The sequence below is a fragment of the Aspergillus melleus genome, assembly GCF_016097325.1.
Source record: "Aspergillus melleus strain CBS 546.65 chromosome Unknown contig5, whole genome shotgun sequence".
In the NCBI taxonomy this organism is placed as follows: Eukaryota; Fungi; Ascomycota; class Eurotiomycetes; order Eurotiales; family Aspergillaceae; genus Aspergillus; species Aspergillus melleus.
The window spans coordinates 3580459-3603906 of record NW_025763374.1 but is presented as its reverse complement, the minus strand read 5'-3'; the positions used below and the strand labels follow the sequence as shown (position 1 = coordinate 3603906).

Genomic DNA, 23448 nt, shown 5'->3' with positions numbered 1-23448 from the left:
TCGCCAAAACAGGCAGAGACGAGAAAGAGCAGATACCCCCTTGGGTATCTCCATCTTCAGGCATCACCACATGCAGAAGACAGTCTGCCTACCGGTTTCTCAGAACCATCATTCTGGCTTAGGATGCATGTGGCAGACGATGATGCGCACACTTATCGTGCTTGACGTGGCTCCAACAATATCCCTCCAAAGCGGACGGAGTAAATGAGGGGATCGGATGGTTGAGCTTTTCCTTTGAGGCGAATTGTCAACTATATATCAGCTAGCATCGGACAACCTTTATTGCCTTTGGATTTTCTCATCATCTGCCAAATCCCTCCATCCGTTTGTCTTTTCATTCCATCGAAAACCTGAATCGAGTATTCAACCAGAAGTCAAGCCTACCAACCCTTCAAAACCATACCATTCATACAATCAAGCAAAATGTCTGCCAACCCCAACATGGTGAACGCCAAGCAGCCCGTGATGGTCACGATCCCTGCGGACGCGAAGATCGGTATCACTGGCAGGACGAACGCGGACTATCATCAGAAGGTCACCGTCAAGGATGTGACCGGAACCGCTCAATATGTCTTCCAAGGAAGCGGCGAGGGACAGGCACTGACACTGCACGGAGGGAGCAACAACTCACGAGTGAGCCTCGAACCTATCACCGGCGGCCGAATGCGCACGTTGGCCATCAACTTCGAACACTCCAGCGAGGGCCCATCCGGAACCTTTACCGACTCATTGGCTCTGAACCCGACAATCCAAACCGTTCACGATGCGAGTAACAATGTCAAGAACATGTACTGGGAGATTGCTAGTGAGGACAACGTCGACATGGACTACAACGATGCCATCATTCGCATCGAAGCCGACTTTCCTTAAGTACTTCGGAAATCAGGTCATCTCAGTGGTATAGGCAAATGCAAACAAAGATGTTGGATGGGAGAGGTAGTGATTTGATAACATGGGGTGAAGTTTAGCTGTCTGAGGACATGCCTCTCACCTACCTACTACTAGCAGTAGTCAATAAAGACTTCTATTTAGATAGTGCGTCCTGCGAACGTGCTGTAGACGAACTTAAATTGCAGAATCGGTACTCCAAAAACCAATAGTGACCCGAAGAAAAAGTATGAATCGTCACATAATTCGTTCGTGGAAGGTACCTAGGGAGATGTTCTTTCCTCAGGCCATCTTCAAGGCAGAACAACGGGGACATCATGTGATTGTTTCCACCCATTCGAGGACGTTTTGTTTTCGTCTATTCTTCTCTTCCCCTCTCTCCAATGCCATGTCGGTTAACACAAAAGATAAGTTCGTTATCTACCTATCCATAAATGCAGGATGTCGCGAGCTTCTGCATCAACCGCTCGTGAGTGGTTTGAACTAGATTGCATGAGAGTGTTAGCTTCGCGCATGGGAGTTCTTGCTCAAGAGGATAATGAGAATGAGTCGAGATCTGCGATGGGGTTTGTCCAAAAGCTTGACATTTATGGTTTCCTGGCTAACTTCTTTTGATTCCTAAAGCCAGTTCGTGAGCACCCTCTTGCGTTCGACCTCTCTCATCGTCGGACAGAGCCTGGTTCAGATTATATCCATATTGGAACAGAAGAAAGCGTCTTTCCCAAAGAGCTCGTATACAATATTCTCACGGTTTTTGTCATACATTTTACTCGACTCGGCAACGGAGGCTGGACAAAACGCTGGACTCCATCTTCTGCTGGTCAGGCTTGAGTTCCACAACTCAGGCTCAACACTCTAACTCCAACCAGGACCTTCTTGAGAATACGCGGAATTCATCGACGAACTATCAACTCAACCCCGAGAGAGACCTGGAGAGATCTGTTGACCTGCAGCACAATTTGATCTTAGTTTTGTACCGTCTGTTCGTCGACAGACGGCAGGGGCTTCGATTTCGCATATTAGTCAGTACCAGCAATTATTATGGAAGCGGCAGTGAGGCTCACATACCCAAGACAGGCAAATTGTTGGCAGAGTTGCTATCGGAGTGCAAGGATGATGGGGCAGGTGCTAGGTTGAGTCATGCCACCTTGGCTGGGTACGACGTTACGAATCTCATTGATAACATAAAACCAGTCTAACGCCGATGCTCCAGAGTTGTTCCCTTGCTATCTCTGAAGACCGATATCGCCCTGAGGCTTTTCGCAAGTGCTATCATCCAAATACTTACGAAAAGCGAGGTAATTGTATGGTCACAAGATAAGACGCGGCACAGGGAAATTTTCTTCAAGCATCTCAATAAAAGCACACGCGATTTGGTGCAATCCTTCCACGCATATGTCAATGAGATTGAGAATTATCTATCAGGTACATTGGGTTTGCAGCTAGAGGAAGGTACGATTCCTACGATCCCTACGCCTTCTTGCTACCTTCTTCAATCTTTCAGTATCGACGCAAAAACCTTGGCAGAGGGCAGCATTCTGGCTGTGCCGGAGTACAATCATTTGAGAATTATACACACCATGGATCGACTATCAACAAGATCTTTCAGATATATTGAGGTACCTCTCGAGTTCATCCGATGGACAAGATGGACCGCAAATCGTATCGAAGAACATGCATCTTGTTTGGACCTGTACTATGAGAAATCGAAGTTTATAATGATCGACGGGAAGATACAGTATCTGGATGACGTGGTGTTAAGACTAGTATCCAGAAATGATCTCTCAGCATTACACACTGAGATCCAGAAGACATGCGGTTCGGCGACACCAGGCTCAGTTGCTCGGAAACCATCGTCAATTTTGCTTCGTCTTGACCACGCGAATGATATGGGTCGCCAACATGAACGCAGTACCCAAGGAGAGGAGAATGCAATAGGCGAAAACGAAATCGGCCTAAGGGACTATGACAGCTACATCAATACCCGAAATGTTGTAAAAACCGGTTATTCGTCCTTGAGTACATCCAAATCAGACAAATCCGCAGTCACAGGACATGGCGTACTTTTCCATCGTGATAACGGTATCCAAACTATGTCTTCTCTAAAGGGATCGGGCCTGTTTACTAGGAAAACCAGGGCATCGCCGCCCAGGGTTCGGGATTCGTTGATGTCTCATCTGCATCATACACGGAGGGACTTCCACACACCGAGCTCGAGAGCTGCTGCCGACTGGGCCAGAAATTTCCGGATAGATGCTCGTGATGCGGACAAAGCGGGCTTCAAGGATGGATCTAGTTATTTACTATCATCGCCGAGTATCTTGAGGAAGAGAAACCTTGATCCTACCACGTCCCCTGGGAAGCGCACGAAATTAGCTCAAAAAAGACCGAGCATCCAACTAGGCGTCGAAGTCGACGAAAGAGTTGGAGGCAGGGGTCAACAGATCGGGAAAAAGCTTGCTGCAGCTTTTCAAAAAGCCGAGCCACCGCAGACAGAACGTGAGGCTGCACCAAAGAGTGCAATAGAGATAGAGATTCCTGAGAGCGAAGCAGGTAACCCGAGAATGCACGAAACGGGCTCTGAACCGAACGCGGAACGCTTGATCGAAGGTTCCGACCAGAAAAGCGGCAATCCTATACAAGACGAGCGATCAGAAAATGACACGAGAAAGGATGCGGAAACTTTCCCCGACGGTTTGGACGCCAGCTTAAGGAAGACTGTAGTGGATAGCAATGGAAGCCCAAGGCTGATGTCCCGAGTGAGGCCAAAAAGTATAGGGCAAGGCGAAGACCAGCCGGCCACGGATAAGTCGCCCAGAGTTGAACTAAGCCGGAAGGAAACACCCTCCAAGTCATTGAATAAAGAATCCGGATACGATGCAAGCACCGAAGAGCTCTCAGATGGAATTCCTGATTCCGATGTGGATATTGGTCGGTCAACTACCGGCCAAAAACCCGCATTTGATCCCGACTGGACATCCATACTTGACGCAAAGAAAGTAGAGGCCGTCTACGATAGTAGGACCCCAGCATGGGCATACTATTCTCTATCCGAGCGCCCGGCTTTCTCTTCGGGGTGCCCAAGCATCGGGGTACCAATAAGGCAACATGAAGAGAAGCCCGAACGAACGAGTCTTGCTGAGCCCAAGGGCCAACCGGACTTTCTGTCATGTCTTAGAGAGCCTCTGCAATGCTCTTGTCTAACACATTCCAGCACGCGGCCCAAGAGCAACAGCAGGCCCCGAGTGGTAGATACCAGCCCCGAGCAGGGTGTTCGGGAGACTGAGCAAGGCCAACAAACACAGGAGAGACAGCCCCATGGATTGACTAACGACTTGGATGGGGAGAATTTAAGCGATTCTAGTGTCAGCACTAAACAACGATCGAACGACATCAACCAGTCCAAAACGCTTTTAACTCTCCAAGAGAGCGCGAAGAAGATGTCGATGAAGACAAAGAGAGTAAGTCGAACCATGGATAGATGTCCTTCCTTTCCCTCTTGTTCTTTTTTCTTTCTTGCTGTCTATTCTTGTTTGCGGTGTTTTGTTAATATTCCAAACAGCATCTGGCCCGTCAATTAGAAGATGAACGGGAGGTAGCCGGCCAAGTTCTAGAGCAATATCGTCGTGATTGCAATCATGTTCTTGATCAGCTTCTCGAAGGGCAGGAGGAACGAATCCGAGTTTGCGAGGAACAGATGAACACCATTCAGAAGCAACATCGAGAAACCTGCGAGGCCCTAATCCATCGTCTGAAGGAGGACGAGCTACGGATTCGCAAGAGAACTTCCATGTATGTGACTCAGAGTCTGGAAAAAAGGGGTCGAAAGCGGAGGAGAATTAATTCGCCGGGGCGCCGGACAAGCTCGGCGGATATTGGCATGCCTTCGGATATTCTTTAAACGGATAGTTCATGTCGCATCAGGACCTGGCAATCATCTTTAGCACAGCGGGATTTTATGACGGGCGGGAACACGTTTCAACGGTATTTTTAGCTGCTTTTAGCCCAGAAGAATGAGACCAACAGAGAGGCGATCCCTGGACGGGGCACCTACGGAATATTTTTGTGTAACTCGTATGTGCAATTGTACGGGCATACTCCGTAGTACGGCGTAGTAGTTGCAATGACGTCAGCGATGGCAGCAAACATGCACAAACCCGCCGCAGCCAATGAAAACGGCGCCGATCCCATGACCGGGACTCAGGCATCCAGGCACTCATTGGCTCTCACCGAAAGCACGTGCCTCCTTGGCCGATGACTCCTCGGCCGATGTAGGAGCCAAAGAATGAAATGGAATAGAAAAAAAAGGGGACAATCATTCTGAAATCCTTCATTCACTTCATCCTTACCAGACCAATCTCAAGAGAGATCTTGTAAACTACTGTTGTCTTGCGCTCTGTTGCTCTTACATTGAGTACCCCCCCGCTTCTCTCTCTCTCTCTCTCTCTCTCTACACTTCCCTTCCATCGTGCCCCTCCGTACTCATCTTCCCCGCCATGTCTGTGAGTCAATGTCGTGTCTCGTGTCTCAACAACGGCCCATTGTGAACACTCTCCCTAATAAATTTCACAGTTCTTCATTGAGAACCCCAATGTGGGTGATCAGGCCAGTCTTGAAGATTCGAGAAGTATGTTTTTGCAACTGAATTTATTCTACCTTGATTCAATTCATTAATTGGCAATTCTGTGTACAGTTCGAGGATACAATCCTCTGACACCCCCAAACCTCCTCCAACATGAGATCGCCTTGACGGAGAGCTCTCGGAAAACGGTCATGGAGGGCCGTGAGGAGGCCATCGCTGTCGTTCACGGTACGGATACCGACAAGCGTCGCCTGATGGTCGTCATCGGACCATGCTCTATCCACGACCCCGAAATGGCCCTCGAGTATTGCGACCGTCTGTTGAAGATGAAGGAGAAATACAAGGACGAGCTATTGATCGTCATGCGATCCTACCTGGAGAAGCCCCGTACTACCGTTGGCTGGAAGGGTCTCATCAATGATCCAGACATCGACAACAGCTTCAAGATCAACAAGGGTTTGCGGACCTCCCGTCAGCTTTTCGTCGACCTGACCAACAAGGGAATGCCCATTGCGAGTGAGATGCTGGATACTATCTCGCCTCAGTTCCTGGCCGACTGTCTCTCCGTCGGTGCCGTTGGTGCGCGCACCACCGAATCGCAGGTCCACCGGGAATTGGCCTCGGGTCTGTCCTTCCCCGTCGGATTCAAGAATGGTACCGACGGTTCTCTGGACGTCGCGGTGGATGCCATTGGGTCCGTGAAGCACCCTCACCACTTCCTTTCCGTCACTAAGCCGGGTGTCGTCGCTATTGTTGGCACTGTCGGTAACCCCGACTGCTTCGTCATCCTTCGCGGTGGAAAGAAGGGCCCCAACTACAACGCGCAGAGCATTGCCGAGGCCAAGGCCAAGCTTACCTCGCAGGGGATGGAGCCCCGTCTGATGGTTGATTGCAGCCACGGCAATTCCGAGAAGAACCACAAGAACCAGCCCAAGGTGGCCGCCGCTCTTGCCGAGCAGATTGCTGCCGGCGAGACCGCGATCATGGGTGTCATGATCGAGAGCAACATCAACGAGGGTAAGTGTGATTGACACCGGGATAGAGGGGCAATGAATCATAAGCTAACCCTCTTCTCTTCGTAGGCAACCAGAAGGTGCCGCCCGAGGGCAAGGCCGGCCTCAAGTACGGAGTCAGCATTACGGATGCTTGCATCCACTGGGAGGACACCGAGTCTGTGCTGGAGAATCTGGCGCGGGCCGTGCGAGCTCGCCGAGAGAAACTGGCCGCCTAAAAGGAACCGACTTTGACTTCATGAACATCAATATTCGGAATTATCTTTTTTTTTTTTTTTGGGATTAATAGGTCCAGTGGATTTTGACTATGATAGCGATTTTTAAAATAAAAGCACGATTATTATTTTGGGTTCTTGAAGAGCCGACTTCTACTACTAATTCTGGATGGCAGAGCGAAATGCTTGGCGGCAGTGCAACCTCAGGCACACACGTCACTTCCAACTTTCGTGGAGTTTTTCTTCAAATCTACAGATGTCTCGTCAGTCACATAGCCACCGGCCGCAGACTGATACTAGATCACAGACATCAACAAATCCCCATGACCAGAAATACCCCGAACCTTTCCACTCATCGTCTCCCTTCGAGTACCATGGGTTCGATGAGCGGAACTCCCCCAAATGCGGCCTGTGGGTCACTGGATGCTGGCTCTCGAAGCTTTCATCGTCGACGTCAGAACGGCTCTCACGAAGGAATGCGAGTGCAACGCCCGTGAGGGCGGAGCAAAAAAAGCGATAGCAACCAGCGATGGCTCTTCTATTTCCCCGGGTTTGTGTTGCAAATTTGCTTGTGCTCGACTCACCACTCTGATCTTCGAGATTCTAGTCTTCTCAACTCGTTAATCGCTCCTGATGTACCTAAATCTCGCTGATTATTCCAACGGGCTATAGCCGATCTCCAACACTACTATATCCATCGTGTCCAATTACGTATTTACGAAACGGAAGTCTGCCTCTGTCCAGACTAACTTGTGATTGCATTTTCGCTTAACATGCCTCGATTGCAATGATTCAACCTCAAAGATGATTCTTTGAACATATTCACGACTACTCATAATCAGCAGCGTACATTTACCGGCGGATCGCCCTGGTTTGAGCACTGGCTGAAATTGGTTACAGCATTGTTCCAGGTTACACCCGTTCCAATTTGTACATCTTGCCGTGAGCGGAGGGCTCGAAATAGCTTCCCCATCTCAAACTTGACTTGATATTGGACTCAAATAACACAATGCCGTCTATACTGGTAGCTCCAGAAGCAGAATTCGGCAGCAGACATGAGCAGTCAATCTTCTGGGGCCCACGCGCAGTGAGCGACATAGAGTCTGGTTCCAATGAAGAACTTGGCTCCGTACGTCATACCCCTGGCACACGGCCAACAAACCCCAGTGTCGAAGATGGCAGATATAAAATATGTGAAGCTTATATTGCCTCACAAAAAACCGGCATTCCACCTAGTATCGCTAGAAAGCTGTTGGAGTTTCTGCCGGTCGAAAGTCATCGTTCCCTGCGCTTGACATGCAAAGCTTGGTCTCAAGCGGTTGGCAGCCCCGGTCTCTTAAATCGCCCTGTAGCCAATGTCATTCCAGCAGAGGTTCTACTACAGATCTTCGTCGTGCTGAGTCCTCGTGACTTTGATAACGCTCGACGGACCTGCTCCCAATGGATGCGCATAAGCTTGAACGAAGGGCTTCTGGCGAGTATGCTCAAGAAGGCTGGCTGGTGGAGCTCATGGCTACGCGACTGTCGGAAACAGTGTCCCATCAATATTGACACCGAAGCTGAAAGCCAAGTGTGGAGAATGAGTCGTCGTCTTGCTACGGAATGCGTTCTATCCGGAAGAAAGACGAACGTGGAGAGGACTGGATTCTTGACGACCACTATTTTCGACTTCACTCACCTGTTGCAATGGGGATCTTCGAAGAATTCTCATAGTCTTCACTCGAATATGATGCCCATGTCCATGTTCTGTGTGAGCAGCTGTGGCAACTACTTGATGGCTACATCTGCTAGCAGCATTTATATCTATCGTCTTTTCGCCAGAGGATCCGGCCATCTCAAGTCATCTATCTCAGAAGGCCTTCAAAAAGCCGGTATTGTTCTTGTTGCAAATGTCGCGTGTCCTGCTTGGGTAGTATCGACTACCATACACTCTGGCCCCTCGGGGTTGATAGTGGCTGCATCTTTATCTGACAGGACAGGCTTGATTTGTAACCTGATTCCTTGTCACGACCGTTCCGAGCCGGCAAGTACCGGGCACTCTAACAACACCAGATTTGTGCCAGTGAAAGTTGCGTCTCAGTACTGTTATCATAATCTAGGCTCCGCTGGAGACCCGCCACGCAGTGTCTCCATCTGCCCTGATCGTAGGTGTGTGGCGTTCGGCTCCGAAGCTGGCGTCCAGCTTCACTGGTTTGACGAGAAAACCGAACAATACCTCGAAAGAAGGATTCCCATGTCGCAGCCGTCCGACGTACTGCATTTTATATATAGCAGACCCGAGGATGCTCCTACTGAGCTGCGATTGATATCTTCACTTGCTGGACCCGGAATCTCAGGATTTGGATGCCATGGAGCAGGAACCTGTGAGGGTCGTGAGGCCTGTCCACATCACCCTGTGACAGATACTCACTCATTCGCTCGATCAGCTCCGAAGGCAAGTGGGAATCTTAGTGTGATTAGAGCAACGCACTGTCACCACTACCGTGCCGTTCCTCTCAACGATGGCTTTCACATACTGTTCATCGAGCCGCGCACGAATCTGCTCTGCATAGGGCCGGATGCACATCTAGGAGGACCCACCAGTCTCATGAGAGCGCTTGTTTGTATTCCACCTTTGGGAGAAAGCGCTCCTGACCCTGCAAGTGGAGTCGCGGCTCCTAATGTTTTTGCAGCCGGTTCAGACCTAGACTGGGGCCTGCGAATCGTCGCAGTCTACGACGATCGACTTGTGCTCTATTCTGTGCCTTTAGATGCCTATAACGTGATTCGGGAAGAGCGAGAAGGCCAAGGTGACAGTGTCATAGGCGATAGCGACCTGGCAAGAGACTGGTTTGTCGAGAACCAAATATCGCCCAAGCGGGGTGAGAGTTTAGTCCAGACCCAGAACGGTGACTGGGACTTCCTCCTGAGCACAAGCTACCGTCCAACAACCATGATGTGGCCATTCAAGATCTACGGCAAGGAGATCGGACGAATGGACGACGTGGTTGAATTGGCTCTGCAGACATCGCACGGAGGCGCTCGGGTCTGGGCATTCAGCGCGTCCGGCAAAGCAAACATCATTGACGTCGACATATTCACGTCGAGTGCCCGGCCAGCTGCAAGCATCCCGTGCAAATCACTATCCATCGGTCCCGATGGCGAAGTCTCATCGCCCGAACTAATTGATCGGCCTGACGTCGGATCACGATCCGCTCAGCCTCCACGAACGAGAGAACAGAGCGGATTAGGTGCAAGATTTCGTGGGAAACGCTTCGGTACTCATCGAATACATCAAGATTTACATGGGAAACAAGACCCAGGGGTTTCTTCTCGCCCGTCCCAGGCCGCGAACAAGCGAACCTCCTTTTCAGCATGTATTGTGGATTTCAACATCCCGGAATTGAACGCGCGGGATGGACATTGGGCTGGTCATTAAGACTTGGAAGTACACACCCATCTATATCCACCACCACCGTCTGGACTGGGCAGGCAGAGATACTATGGGTTAGCACTGATTGATGATTATATGATGTTTGCTTTCTGTCTCATCTTTCTAGCAGACAGGCGGCGAAACAAGCACCCCATCCATGCGCCCGAACCTGCATTGTCACGAAATCGAGTCCTCCTTCAAAAGCACCAAGCAAGTAAAGTAGCTGTGAAGCCGACAATTGATATTATTTAGAAACATTATCTATGGGACTTGGAACATCGATATAAAACAAAAAGCAGATAACCTGACCCATGGTTACCAAAAGAAAAGAAGAACAAAACACGGGAAAGGCAGTCTCATTAATATACAAGGTACAGGGCACGTCGAGAAAAGAAAGACATGATGGTGGTATCAGGGGAATCTCGAGATATGTAGCATAGCGTCGTATATCGTTGGCATTGGGCATGACCAGCAGTGAAGCAATGAGGCAGTGAAGAACGCAAGAAACTCATGAAAAAAAAAAAAAAAAAAGGCAACGCATATTAGAAGGCCCTCGCTCTTCTCGTATTACGTACCGAAAGATGAGGGGGAGTTAGGAAAGCCAAGGGGACTGGCCGTGGTCGAGGTGAACAGATTGTGGTTGGCGGGAATAGGGTGGCGGCAAGAGCACACTTAGATACCATTGGTCTGTTGACCGTGTCCTGGGAGCCATGCGTCGCTGAGCGGCAGAATGAGACTCGGATTGACATATTTCCTCAACCTTGAGTTCAGCTCCGGGGTGCCGAAACAGGGAGGGAGCGCATCACGGTCGAGACCAGATGGGGGTGAAAAGGTTGCCGACGGCGAAGGGGAGATGTCCCCGCCACCGGGGCGATCTCGGTCAATGCTCTTGAGAGCAATGAATTTCATCAGGGGTTCGTAGCTCCTAGAAAAGAAATAGCTGAACCATACAGTTGCCCCGAGAAGGGGCACCAGGAGCAATGATCGTGTGATTGCCCGGCGAAGGGACAGGACGCCGATCATTGCTAGCTGGAAAAACATCAATCCAACCAAGACTCGGCTGCAGATCATGGGCCATGCTCGCCCGGTAGAATGCTGTTGGTGGTTCATCGCGTACAGCAGCTGGTATTTGTAAATGAACCGGCCGATTGTGAAGTACACAAGCCCGAACAGACAGATCAGCCATGAACTGGGGAACACGCTGTAGACGACACAGATGACCAGGATCAGGATGGTCTGCGGGATAGAGTATCCGTAGCTAAATGTAGGGGGAGTCGACAGCTCTGCGTAGTCTCGTGGTGTTCTCGCGGTCAGAAAATTGAAGGGGTATAGCGCGACACTGCCGAATTCGAGGAGTCGGAAGGGAAACAATCCTACTCCCTGCAGTATGATGAGGTTGATGTAAAAGGGGGCAAACCCTTCCAATGTTTGGGCCAGTGCAAACGCGATGGTGGTCGCGTCTTTGAACACGCCTCGCAGCCTATCCAAAAAGCCGTAAAATGTCGTTGCTGCTCCAAACACAGTGAACACAAGAAACAGGTTGAAGAAAGAAAAGAAGAAGTTCTTGGATATGACCGATAATTCCACATCGCCCCGCGACATCATTCCCTGGAGATTCGACAACCCTGTAGATACAATTAGAATGTGTATGGACGAATGGATATCACGGCAAAGTATAGACACTCACAATTGTATAGGTATGGAACAGCCACGGTCAACAGCGAGAGAACCAAGGTCGGCAGACCAGTTTGGACAAGAGACCCTAGAATAGCATGTCTGGCAAGTGCATCGGCCAACTGAGGGAATACTTTGCCGAGCGTCTGCAAGTTCAAAAGGTATGCGAATGGAACCAGAAGAGCCGACCAGAATATTGTTAAAAATCCAATCACACCCGTGATAAACCAGGACTGCATCATTCGTCTCGAACGCGGCTGGTACGTATTTTTCCAAACGACGTCAGCCGGGGCAGGCGCTAGTCGCGCAAGAAGACGCATAGGATGGGGATCGAGAATGGTTTGGACGAGCATCTGCGAGGCAGCGATGGATTCCATGGTAACAAAAGCTAACTCGGTAGGGGGGTACTCCTTCTCCCGCGCGATCTGGATATGTTCGTCGATTCTCCTCAACTTCTCTTCGTAATAATCGATCGCATCGATGTTCTTGTACCGCAGTTTGAATGGCCCATACCAGATGCGGACCGTCGGCCTTTTTGACGCATAATCAGAGACATGAGCCGGTGCACTCCCTGAAAGAAGTTGGATTCGATCACTGTCTCCGTCCGATGCCAAGCTCGAGCCTCGAGGTTGATGTACTGCTAAGGGTAGAGTGTTCATGTTAGACTTCGCTCGCTCATATCCCAGGTGCTTAGTCCACGCTCTCTCCAGTTTGCGTAGTATTTTGAGTCGCTCATCGATCAAAAGGTCTAGCTCGTGCCAGTCTCGACACAATGTAACGCTTTCGATCTTCCCGATTTGCAGACCTTCCACAAATTCCCTTATTTTCTCCTCGGAGCCCATCTCTTTGGGAATGCCAGACAACCGAATCGTCCTATCCGTGGTGCTGGTTTGACTTCCGAGGTAGTTTTGCCTTATGCTGATAATCTTGTTTGTCTCTTGAAGGAGCAGATAGACGGCCAGTCCGCTGAACATATATGGAAATATCACATACATCCATAAGTAGTTGGGATCCGATATCAGCTTTTTCTTGTCCTTGTCCCCATCAAAAGCTTCGCCATCATTGCCGTCCCATCCCGGGACGCCGGATTTACCGATATATTTATAATGGATGGGAAGAATTATTACCAAGGCCACGATGAATACCCCGGAGAGAAGCCGAATCGCGAATTTGAAAAAGGAAAGGAACTAGATTGCATATTCTCGTCAGACATCTTGGCTCTTTTCGACAAGGACATGGCAGTGGACAAAGCACTCACAACAAATGCATCCAAGCCAGCAGAATGTAACACCTCTTCTTCGGTTATCCTATGTAGCACCGGTATCCATCCGAAGAAGCTATCAGGGAGCTCTGGTAGATGCGATGCCGCGCCGCATTGTCGCCTGCGTGCGGCGTACAGCTCTGTCCACTTCGGTCGCAAAACCTATTGACTCGGAATATGGTTAGAAGAGCACTGCCTGACGGGGCAGTCTATCGTCGTGAGACTCACGCAAAATGCCATAAATGCCGATAGTCCCACCGCAACACTGATTACAAGCTGCGTGTAAAGGTCGCGTTGACCCTTTGTTTGATCGTCCCACCGCGGTTGGTGTCCTCCCCCCGGTGTGTCGCTCGCCAAAGCTGCAACTGACAGCACAGCTGTGGCGGCAGACTCGCTGAGAGACATGACTCTCGATAGGACACAATTATAAATGTAGTGTTCTCGGTCCGAGTTAAAGCATAGACCTGTGTTGATGCATATGGGCACGCGGCTGTTTTTTTCGCGGAAATGATGCGCAAGTCCAAAATAATTGACGTCAGAGGTATGAAACCTGTTGCACCGCGTCGCAGGGGTTGGAGGAACGCAAATAAAACACCTAACAATAAAGAGCCTCAGAGAGAAGAACAGAGATGGAGGCGTAGCGCTTTCTGATCTGAAAACTGGGCAAGAAAAAGTCCAAGCTTGATTGAGTTGGGCGATTTCGACGAACGCATTTGACGATACCCAAAGTAGTAAGCAGTGCGTTGTGCATCTCGCTGACTCAGCTACATGGAATTATGCCACTGACTATCTTATTCTACTGACAAGGGATGATCGCGATGACAACAATAGTATAATGAGCCTAGCCAAAATCCCAGTATTCGTTATATTCTACCATCTCCGTGTCTGTATATCTAAATTGCGCAGACATTTCTCTCATGGCTCTCACTCTACGATTTTCACGACGAATAGCGTAATGCATCATAATAAACATCGAGCAAACACCCAGCAGACCATGCCTGTGTAGGTGACTATAAGATCGGAAAATTGTACAAGTTAGCAAGTGATATAATGTAGAGTATGGGAATAAATCTGAACATACCGAGTCTGCGCAATGTGCACCGCTCTGATTCGTCAACTCCGTGAGACCCTTCCAAGGGCTTTCTCGAAGAGCCCGTTTGCACCCTTCTAACCGACGAGTCACCTGCTGGTAAGCTTCGGTTCGTTCCTCGGGTGTCTTTCTTCGAGCAAGATCAAAGTAGAGGAAAGCTCGGAGGAAGTATCCCCGCTGCCAGACCCACTCAGGACCTTGGTGGTAGTTTCTACCCTTGGAAGTCGCGAAATCGGTTGAATCTTCCGAATTGTTGTAGGTGGGCCGATAGTTCAAGTCAGACGGGTCGAGTGTAGCCATTCCCATTGGGCCCACAAGCACAGTATCTGCAAGAGCGAGAGCAGCCAAGGCCTTTGTAGGGGTAAACAGGTCTGGCGATACCGTCATAGCAATGGGAAAGTTCGATCGAAGCTGGTAGTCCTCATACGGTTTCCCGGATCTGTATAAGTCTTTATAGATGCCTCGGCGGTTGATGATTGTGGGTTCGACATCGTACTGACTGTCCTCATTCGGATCCAAGGGCACGTAATAACAACGCTCAAAGCTGCTTTTGATCTTTCCAGCCCAGTCCTCGAAAGTTATTGATTTGTCGTCTCGTAACTGAACCTTGTCATGAGCATAGAGACCCTTTTTATGGAGACCAGTGACCCATTTCAGTGCACTATAAACCAGACCAGTGATTTCGATGGCTGCACCGTCTCGTGGCGTTCCAGGCCAGCCCTTGTTTCCAGCTTTCTCGCTCTCGCCCATTTTGTCTTGCCATGTTCCGCAATTGAACTGACTGCCTCCAAATATTAATCCTGTCTCCCAGTCGACAGTGACGTCTATCTGAAAGCCCTCTGGCTTCATTTGCACATCCAATTCCGGCCCCGCATTGTATTCCCGGAATGACAACCCGTTGGCATGGCGTTGGAAGACTTCTTGAATGATATCGGAGACTGTCGAGTTTTGAGAGTACGCCCGCGAATCATTAAATGGGAACCAGGTGTCGTCATACGGTAGGAACCTGCGAGGAACCTGTTCCCTCAATATCTGCAGTCCATCTGGTGCCATTTCTGTATAGTCTTGAATGGCCTGCAACAGAAACCACACCGAGTCGCGAGAATTATACCGTGGTAGTTTTCCGCTGCTCAGAAGATTTGGGATCATGCCATGTTTGAGTACACTAGCAAAAGCAAGAATATGCTCCTTAGCTTCGTCAAATCGGCTAGTACACAGCAACAGCCCTCGAAGAGAAATGAAGACGTCACGACCCCAGCACCTTGCCCAGTCCGTGGCAAAGTGTGGTAGACCGGCGGCAAGGCTTGGAACTCTTTTCGTTGGCCATAAAGATGCAGAGTCCACGTAGCCTGTTTGCTGCACGCTAACCATACCCAGTTGATGGACAAATTCCTGTCCTTTCTGGATGTTGCTTCCCAAAAGACGAATGCCTCTCTTCCAGGCTGCATTGTAGGCGACCTGGACAATGATGGCAAAGTATCTCGGCAGAAGGAAATTTGGTAGCTTGCGAACAGCGTCGAATTTCTCTTGCAGCCATACAGCAGGATCACGCACAGCATCGTATCCTTCTTTTTGTGCAACCTTCTTTAAGCGTCCCACTATATAGTCAAGAGCCCACTGTCCTTGCCGTACATGATCACACAATGGGTGTCCGAGCTCGTTGTATTTGATGATGTTTTCAAGTAGGCTCCACCAGCCCTGAAGCCCGGCATAAACCAAAGGTCCATGATTCGGGATGTTGTACACCCCATCCTGACCACCACTGGAGTCTCTCTCCTCCGCATCACAACGGTAAAGCACAAAGTTCAGGTCAATTAGGTTGAGCTTTGAAAATGCAAGGTCAGCACCCTCAACGATGTAATTGGCTAGACCCGTGGAGTGCTCAGCTTCTGGGATAGAGGTTTCAAAGAGCGCGATGGATCCTGCGACGAAAGATTCCAGCACTGAAATGATTGTGTCGTTTCCAGTATGCTCGATAGCAACCCCCTCGATTTTGCGAACTATACTAGGCAGCCCTCGCAAATATGACTTATCTGCTAAAGTTTCATCTTTCGCGTTATCTGTCGCATCCACCTCCAGCAGCCAGGTCCCAACATGTTTTGCTTCAGTACCAGTCAGATGGGTAGGTGCCAAGGGGGGCTGACTTTCATGACCAGGGAATGCGGTATGTGCTATGAGGAAGACACCTTTCCGAGTTCTGGGATGTACCCTGTGGACGGTGATATACTCGCCATCATGATGAATATGGGTTTCGTCGTATCCGTCCACCCCCATCATGGTATGGAGTCTGTTCAAGAGCGTCTTCACGGTGCCAATGCCCCCTTCGGTAGCCTGAGTATCCTGGTTTGAAGGATCCGATCTTACCGACGAATAAAGTCGTTTCTCGTGAACCAGATCTACTAACTTCGGGTATATCTCGTCATAGCCCATGACACTTCCGATCGCCGATGCACACATCGAGACCAGGGCGGCATTTGGCAAGGTATCCTTCGCAGTCCGCTTTTGCGATGGCGTTTCATTATCATGAGTGCAATCCATGAATAAGGCCTGGACAGGGCACGGTCGAATATGCGAGAGGCTCTCCGGCGTATTTTCGGGGTTCGCAGAGACCAATGCATGGCTACTTCCAGCTGACGGCAAATCGACATCAAAACTCCCGATAGGACGACCACCATGACGATGAACCAGCCGACTTAGCTCCCCAGTGCTCCAGGCTTGCATGGCTTCTCGAATAAGAGCGTTTATACCAAGTCGCTTGACGAACACGTAGTCGGCTTCCTCAGAGCCCGTAAAAAGCTCAGCGAAGACAGTAAGGTTGGGTCGAACTTTTCGAGCCTCGTCCAGCAGGTATTCGGCGACGACTAGGGGCGTTGAGTGGCAGTTATCAATACGAAACCCCGAGAAGTATTTTGCCATCAAGCGCGTATACTGGGTCATGAAATTCCACAGGAATGGATTGTCGTCGGGGCCGGACCCGTATCTCAGCTTCACGCAGTCGCCCCAAACAATCACCTCTCGGCGTAAATATGCCCTGGAATCAGGGCCTGCATTATCCCGCATTGCGTCGGCGTTCCAAATCCAGCCATTATTCACGAGCGCAAGTGCCTTGGCGCTATGGCGCTGGGTAATGTCATTCAGTGGTAGCCTGGTGAAGTAGGACTCGATCAACGGGTCCTCATCGGTTACGGGGCCGAGTTTTGGTCCATGATCGTCGATTCGAAGATATTTGATGCGGTTGAAGAGTTGGTTCATTATCTCGGAGACATCTTCGTCGTACTCTTTATAGAAAGGCAAGTTCACTTCATCGAGGATTGCTACCAGGGTACCTTCTACAGTAGAATCCGATTCGATTTGGATTTTCGAGCCGAAAAGAGCCGTCAGGACTGCCGCACCAATATTGACATCAATCGCGCGCGCGAATCTCCCGAGAACCTGCTTGTGCGTTGGTATCGCTTGACCACGAATGAAGTTTGCCTGCTGTTTGAGGGACCAATTCTTGTATCCAGCGAGATCAAACTGCGACCATGGATCCTCTGTCAAGTCTATGTTGTCGGAGGTCTTCCACTTGGCGATGATTTCCCGGGCATTTGCTTTCACATCAATCACATAAAACTCCCATAATTGCAATTCGTGGATGACACGATCCTTGACCACGTTCATGACGGTCAGGAGATCATCAACAGTCTTGAAGTCTGTCGGAAGGCCTAATGGACCAAGTTCACGGCCAAATTCCAGCAAAGCATCATCCAAAGCTAGTGCTGCCTCAAGCCAGGGGGCCGTCTCAACACTATACCCCGCCTCCGGGTGCTCCTCAAGCCATTTGCTATTGTTTGCCGTATGGTTCCAAACCACGTCCGTGAGCGACAAGAGACCGTAATCATTTTCCATTCTTGAAACCAATTGGGCAACGTCTGATTCCCCATTTGGAAACGAAGCTTCATCGAAGGTCAACTGGTCGTAGATACTGTAAGGGGAGTTCGAAGCACCACGTTTCATCAAAGGCGTGAAGTGAATCATGTTGTAATTGCGAATGCTGATACTTTCGAGGTGTCTATCCCAATCCGTGGGATACTTCCCCAGGAACTTGGAGATGACCGAAAAGATCGAGAGAGCATTGAGAGGGAGATCCCGACCCTTGAGCGTCAGGCTTGGGGACACATCTATATAATGAGTTGGTGTTCTTGCCGTTGCATTCGTTGCGACGGGACAGACGGAGAATTCTGGAAGTGGAGAGAATGTGGTGTAGAAGGCAAACGATCCCGGAGATGTGATAGCAATATCAATATGAATGTTCTTGTTGAAGTCCGGGTGCAATCTACTATCGCTTCAGCAATCGCGCCAATCCGCCATCAACCGACACCAGGATGACATATTTGTTACCTGAAACTTTGAAAGACAGAGCGATCAAAAGATTTCCCAGTCTCAGGCATATTTACCCATAAAAGCCCGTCTCTGCAAATCGAACTGCTTCCCTCGATGACGAACCGAAGCAGATATGGGGGATTGGTCGGTGGAGGCAGGTAAATATAGCCGCCGGGGACGTCCGGAGAGCCATCATCTTTCAGGGGAAGCAGATAGACTTGCTGCGGAGAAGGCATCGTGATATCAACAGGGTTGCAGGATCTCTCGACTCTTTTGATGATGGCAGATCGACCAGAGGTTATTGAGATTGATGACGATGGCCCCCGATGTACAGATACTATTGCCCGAGCACTACCTTGAGAGATAATGTCGGTTAATAAACTCGAACCGACAAGTAAGCTCCTCAGAAGTGAACTTACAGGGCGAGCAAAGAGGCGACCAAGCCAGACGAAGAGAAATGGCGTGGAAGATAAGGGCGAAGGGAGGGTTCCCTGTTCCTGAGGGGGCGCCATGTAACCCCGCAGGAAAACCTGACATCATGCCTGATTCTAGAGCTTTGGCCTTTTCCCCCGTTATTTTTAGACCTTGCACGACCTGCGCTTGGCTTGGGCCTGCTTGAGTTGTCGCTACCTTGGACTGGACCTGGTAGAAGGGAGAACGATGGGAATGACATTCGATCAAATTGACTCAACTCACCCCCAAGCCTCCGAATGCGGTGCCTACTACCTGGTGTCTATAACTAAGTATTTGTCCTCACCCCATCCAAGTCTACAATAGCCTTCGAGATCTTGCTTCCTAGCTTCCGGGGAAACCAAAGCGACGCTTCAACCTCCAAACAGGAGTTCCCAGTTTTAATGAGATGTGAATGTCCCCGCAGCCACCGCGCATTTGCCGCTGGCAATCGTCATTTCGATTAATTTCCGCCAGTTGAATTATCTTTACTCGCCATGCAACAACACAAACTCTTCTTCTCCTTGACTATTCCGCTTATAGACAGCTTCCCGGCGCTGAAGACGGTCGGGGGTGGTAACCCGGACATCGTGGGGGTTTCCTACGTCCCTTAAGCACGGTGTAGGCCCTGAGCCGATCTTATTGTGAGACTTACCAATTGTTATCTCATGTGTCCACCATTCGCACTTGATTGCCAGTGATCTGTATCTGACAAGGTGACGCGTTTTGGTTCTGTTTTTGATACTGGACACTGCCGATCGATCTATCAACATAAACAAGAGACCGACGTAGTAGTATTGAGGTACAGCCAATTACTTACCTCTTTGATTTTTTTCTATAGCCACAGGAACGCGAGTAGCCCAAGTTAACTTGTAGACTCGGATGTACACGAATACGGTGTATACAAATCCCGAGGTTAGTAGATCGAGGTACCATGTAGATTGATTAGACATGGAAAAGATGATATATAAGCGATCAAAGCGCCACTGTCCTCTCTATAGTTGTCTATGTATATAACGCTGTACACCAGAGACGACCCACAAAGACTTAAAACGGAAAACCAAGGAAGGCAAACTCAAATCGTCAAAGACATTAAATCCGGATCGTTTACAACCTGGCGCCCAGAACCGCCTGGCGCGCGCCTCCACCATTCCCCCCTGCCAAAGAGGTATGAGAAGCAGAAATCGGTTTGCTGTTGAAGAAGAAAACACAGGGAACCCCTGAATTAACAACACGGACAAAAGAGGCGGGGGGAAATTATGAGGACCAATTTACCGCTCAATATAAGAAGGAATATCTTCGACAGACATTGTGCCCTCGAGAATGCCTAAAGAGAGGTTAGCATACCGCAATACCTCCAACAAGACTGATGGTGTGCTTACGGTAAACAGCAGTGAGCAAGGGGAATTCTTCCTCGAGACCCTGCTTCTTGAGGAAACTGTTCACCTCATATGCAGTCAGGGTTCCTTGCAACTTTTGTCCATTGAGGACCGTCTCTTCGATCTTTTCGATCGGCTGCTTTCGTTCCACGCTAAGCTTTGCGCAGCGGAAATTACGTCCTCCGCTGCAGCTGGTGATCAGATCGGCAACACCGGCACTTTCCTCCGTGAAGGTCCGAGGCTCGAAGGTTGCGCCGAAGAATTTTTCTCCGAACTTGACCATCTCTAGCAGACCGACACGCATAACAGCAGCTTTGGCGTTGTCACCCCATCCCATGCCGTCAACCCAACCGGCAGCAAGGGCAACAACGTTCTTAAGGGCACCACCAAGAGAAACCCCCGCGACGTCATGCACCACTCGAATATGGAAATACGGGCGGTGGAAGAGCGACTTCAGAACATCGTGGTCAATGGGGGGATAATCAATGGGTAGTGCCTGCAGTTTCACTCGCGAGAATTGGCCTGAGACATCACGGTGCTCAAAGTGGACCACGTCCGTTGTGGAGGCAGAAGGCGAGCGATTGGGTGTGGGTGCTTTAGAGTCTAGGTGAGGAGGGTCATAGGCAATGCTCGACTCGGACCACTTCTCCTGAGCAACTTCGCTGGCGATGTTGGCTCCTGAGAGCGCGCCACAGTAGATACCCAGAATTTTGCCGATCGTCTCGGAGAACAGACTGATTCCCTCCTCCTGCACATCGACACCCTTGATGCAGGAGACTCCACGAGCGTATGGCAGAATCTTTCCTTTGATTTGCTCACAGGTCTTGATAATAAATTGGTGGGGCAGGTTGAAGACAAGAAGAGTGCTATCCTGAACCGCATCCACCAAGGAAGGGTTGGCGTGCAGATTGGTGGGCAGAGTGATGCCCGGCAGGTATTTGATGTTCTCGTGGGTAGTGTTGATCACATCCGTCAAATTCTGGGGACCCTGGCACAAAGGCGAAGAGGGGTTATAGTGACGGGAGTCCTTGGGAATTTCAACTTTCTCTTCGAACACCCACATCTGAACATCCTTTTCGAAAACGGCAGGATTGCTGGCGGCATTCTCGGCGACAATCTTGGCGATCGCACAGCCCCTGTCGATTGTTAGGCGTTGCCCCTGCCAATGCGGTGTGGAAGCAATGAGATTGAATCATAGATTGCGACTTACCAGTTTCCTGAGCCGACGACGGTAACCTTGTGTTTGCGCTGGAAGGGTGCGGTTGGACTCATGTTGGGCTTTTCGTTCAGCAATTGATTTAGAGGGTTCGAAGAGGAACAGGAAAAGAAACGGGCCGGCGCGTAAGGGGTATTTCTAAGGAGGCTGCAGCTGACTGGTTCCGAGCGAAGTTTCCCTGGGATTCGCGAGGAAAGAACGTTATCGAAGCCCGGGGGCCGAGGTAGAAATGCAGCACACGAGCGAGGAAAACAGTTGCGGCGAGATAAAAGGCGCACGAGGGACAGCATTCACGGCGAACTTTCTCGTCCAGGTTTCCGGGGTGGTCCTCTGATGTAAGAGCACGACGAAAAGGTGGGTTTTGATCCCCGTGAATGTGGATCTCCTAGTCTCCTACAGCCGGGAAGACTGAAGAAGGAAGAAAACTAAACGCGAGGAAAAGACGGTGAATTGGCCAGTCCGGGCGCACGAGCCGGTGGAGGCCGATCACGTGGGCGGTGACCTCTGCTCCGGCACGGGAATCGTCCGGCGGCTAATCCTTCCGCGGTTTAGCGTGCCGGTGTCCGAGGCAAATTTTATTATCGTCCTCGGAATGTGTGCAGAGACGATCTGCTCGATCCTTACGTCGCCACTCTAACCACTGCATCACCATGGTAGGTTCTTGTGTGTAATCGACCCGGTTTTTACTCTTCATGCCCGACGTGCGTGCTAATTGTCTCTGATCGGTTCCAGGCTCCCATTCGATCCGTCAAGAAACAAGCGACCGCAAGAAAGCCGCCTAGGGCCGGCACCGCAACCCAGTCCGGCATCTTCAACGATGACTTCCGAACGACAAAGAAGGACAAACGTCAGATCAAGCATAACAGCTTCATGTCGAAGATTGAGAAGAACTCTCAAAAATCAGCCAAGAGCCGCAGGTCGTCCAAGAACCTGGCCGCCAATCTTGACTCGTTGGCCGATGCCCTGCCCGAAGCCGAAGCATTCAATGACCCGGATAACCAGGTGAAAGTGATCAAGCAAACGACTCTCAGGCATAAACCGGGAGCCATGAAACGGCGAGAGAAGCTGGAGAAGACGGAAAGAGACCGCTTCGCGAAGAACATGGCGCAGATGTCTGGCATCGAAGCGGCTGCAGCAACCAGTGCGGGATCGGAAGGGGATTCTGGCGCCGTTTCCAATAGATGGGCTGCCCTCAGGAGCTTTATCTCCCAGACGATGGAGCAGCAGCCCGCATTCAAGGCGACCAAGTAGAGCGACTCGTTTCTCAGAGACGAACACCCCGATATCTTCGAATATCTCGCCTCGTCAACAAAACAGCCTTGTGCCATCATTTCATGACCCACTCGATGAGTAGCCCCCCCTCAAGTCTTGACGCATGTGCCGAAGGCCGCTTGCTTCGGACATCTAATTTGGGCATATCAAAGGTGTTGTCAATAGTAGACTTGATATCACTAGAAGCCCCCAGTTCGGGTTCATGTCGCCTATTTCTGTTGGGACTCGTTAGGTGACAGCAGTACACAGATCGGTTACCAGTACCCCAGAACGCCAGGCTTTCCATCAGACATTCTGCAAACCAGCAAGCGACGGGCATGGCCGATTGTCTCTGTTGAAAGCGGATTGTCAAATGTTTTTCACCAGCTGGCCGAGAGGCACGCAGGCGCTGATATTAAGATGGTACAATACAAATAGTCAATACTCTTATCTGCCATCTCAAGTCTAAGTTCCGTTTGATCATATCCTGATAGCCCACACGATGTGATTTTCCTGTACAGCCCAATGGGTGTCGCAAAGATCTTAATCTTCACGCGGTTCCCTACCAGTCATTAGAGCTCTGCGATCGGTGTCCGTAGTTTCTGTCTGGGCACGTGCGGACGCGGGTACCGTCGGGACCCATCACGTGCTGCGG

At 50.2% G+C, this 23448-nt stretch overlaps 8 protein-coding genes across 8 annotated transcripts; 5 read left to right on the top strand and 3 right to left on the bottom strand.

The window, feature by feature from the left end:
- Nucleotides 1-423: 423 nt before the first annotated feature.
- Nucleotides 424-870, top strand: LDX57_009584 (uncharacterized protein; the record flags this gene model as incomplete). Its single annotated transcript, XM_046091316.1, has 1 exon — nucleotides 424-870. The coding sequence occupies one exon, from the start codon at nucleotides 424-426 to the stop codon at nucleotides 868-870; it is 447 nt and encodes a 148-aa protein (XP_045947293.1).
- A 2582-nt stretch (nucleotides 871-3452) lies between these two features.
- Nucleotides 3453-4789, top strand: LDX57_009583 (uncharacterized protein; the record flags this gene model as incomplete). Its single annotated transcript, XM_046091315.1, has 2 exons — nucleotides 3453-4349; nucleotides 4451-4789. 2 exons carry the CDS (start codon nucleotides 3453-3455, stop codon nucleotides 4787-4789), a joined length of 1236 nt encoding a protein of 411 aa, XP_045947292.1.
- Nucleotides 4790-5202: 413 nt separating this feature from the next.
- ARO3 (3-deoxy-7-phosphoheptulonate synthase) lies at nucleotides 5203-6574 on the top strand. Its single transcript, XM_046091314.1, has 3 exons — nucleotides 5203-5390; nucleotides 5461-5515; nucleotides 5582-6574. Exons 1-3 carry the CDS (start codon nucleotides 5385-5387, stop codon nucleotides 6499-6501), a joined length of 981 nt encoding a protein of 326 aa, XP_045947291.1. The 5' UTR covers nucleotides 5203-5384; the 3' UTR covers nucleotides 6502-6574.
- Nucleotides 6575-9285: 2711 nt separating this feature from the next.
- LDX57_009581 (uncharacterized protein) lies at nucleotides 9286-10116 on the top strand (the record flags this gene model as incomplete). Its single annotated transcript, XM_046091313.1, has 1 exon — nucleotides 9286-10116. The coding sequence occupies one exon, from the start codon at nucleotides 9286-9288 to the stop codon at nucleotides 10114-10116; it is 831 nt and encodes a 276-aa protein (XP_045947290.1).
- Nucleotides 10117-10782: 666 nt separating this feature from the next.
- LDX57_009580 (putative DUF221 domain protein) lies at nucleotides 10783-13450 on the bottom strand (the record flags this gene model as incomplete). The annotated part of the gene is made up of 4 exons (XM_046091312.1): nucleotides 10783-11735; nucleotides 11798-12971; nucleotides 13043-13207; nucleotides 13274-13450. 4 exons carry the CDS (start codon nucleotides 13448-13450, stop codon nucleotides 10783-10785), a joined length of 2469 nt encoding a protein of 822 aa, XP_045947289.1.
- A 360-nt stretch (nucleotides 13451-13810) lies between these two features.
- GDB1 (putative glycogen debranching enzyme Gdb1) lies at nucleotides 13811-19032 on the bottom strand. The gene has a single exon (XM_046091311.1). The coding sequence runs from the start codon at nucleotides 18150-18152 to the stop codon at nucleotides 13887-13889; it is 4266 nt and encodes a 1421-aa protein (XP_045947288.1). The 5' UTR covers nucleotides 18153-19032; the 3' UTR covers nucleotides 13811-13886.
- Nucleotides 19033-20054: 1022 nt separating this feature from the next.
- GPD1_1 (glycerol-3-phosphate dehydrogenase family protein) lies at nucleotides 20055-21598 on the bottom strand (the record flags this gene model as incomplete). Its single annotated transcript, XM_046091310.1, has 4 exons — nucleotides 20055-20139; nucleotides 20223-20274; nucleotides 20330-21462; nucleotides 21537-21598. 4 exons carry the CDS (start codon nucleotides 21596-21598, stop codon nucleotides 20055-20057), a joined length of 1332 nt encoding a protein of 443 aa, XP_045947287.1.
- A 594-nt stretch (nucleotides 21599-22192) lies between these two features.
- LDX57_009577 (FAM207/SLX9 family protein) lies at nucleotides 22193-22793 on the top strand (the record flags this gene model as incomplete). Its single annotated transcript, XM_046091309.1, has 2 exons — nucleotides 22193-22195; nucleotides 22275-22793. 2 exons carry the CDS (start codon nucleotides 22193-22195, stop codon nucleotides 22791-22793), a joined length of 522 nt encoding a protein of 173 aa, XP_045947286.1.
- Nucleotides 22794-23448: the final 655 nt, after the last annotated feature.

Bases quoted from the DNA above. Each gene is read 5' to 3' on its own strand.
- ARO3 (XM_046091314.1), top strand. The intron at 5,516-5,581 runs GTATGTTTTTGC...TTCTGTGTACAG, and splicing joins CAGTCTTGAAGATTCGAGAA to TTCGAGGATACAATCCTCTG.
- GDB1 (XM_046091311.1), bottom strand. From the start codon at position 18,152: ATGATTCACTTCACGCCTTTGATGAAACGTGGTGCTTCGAACTCCCCT.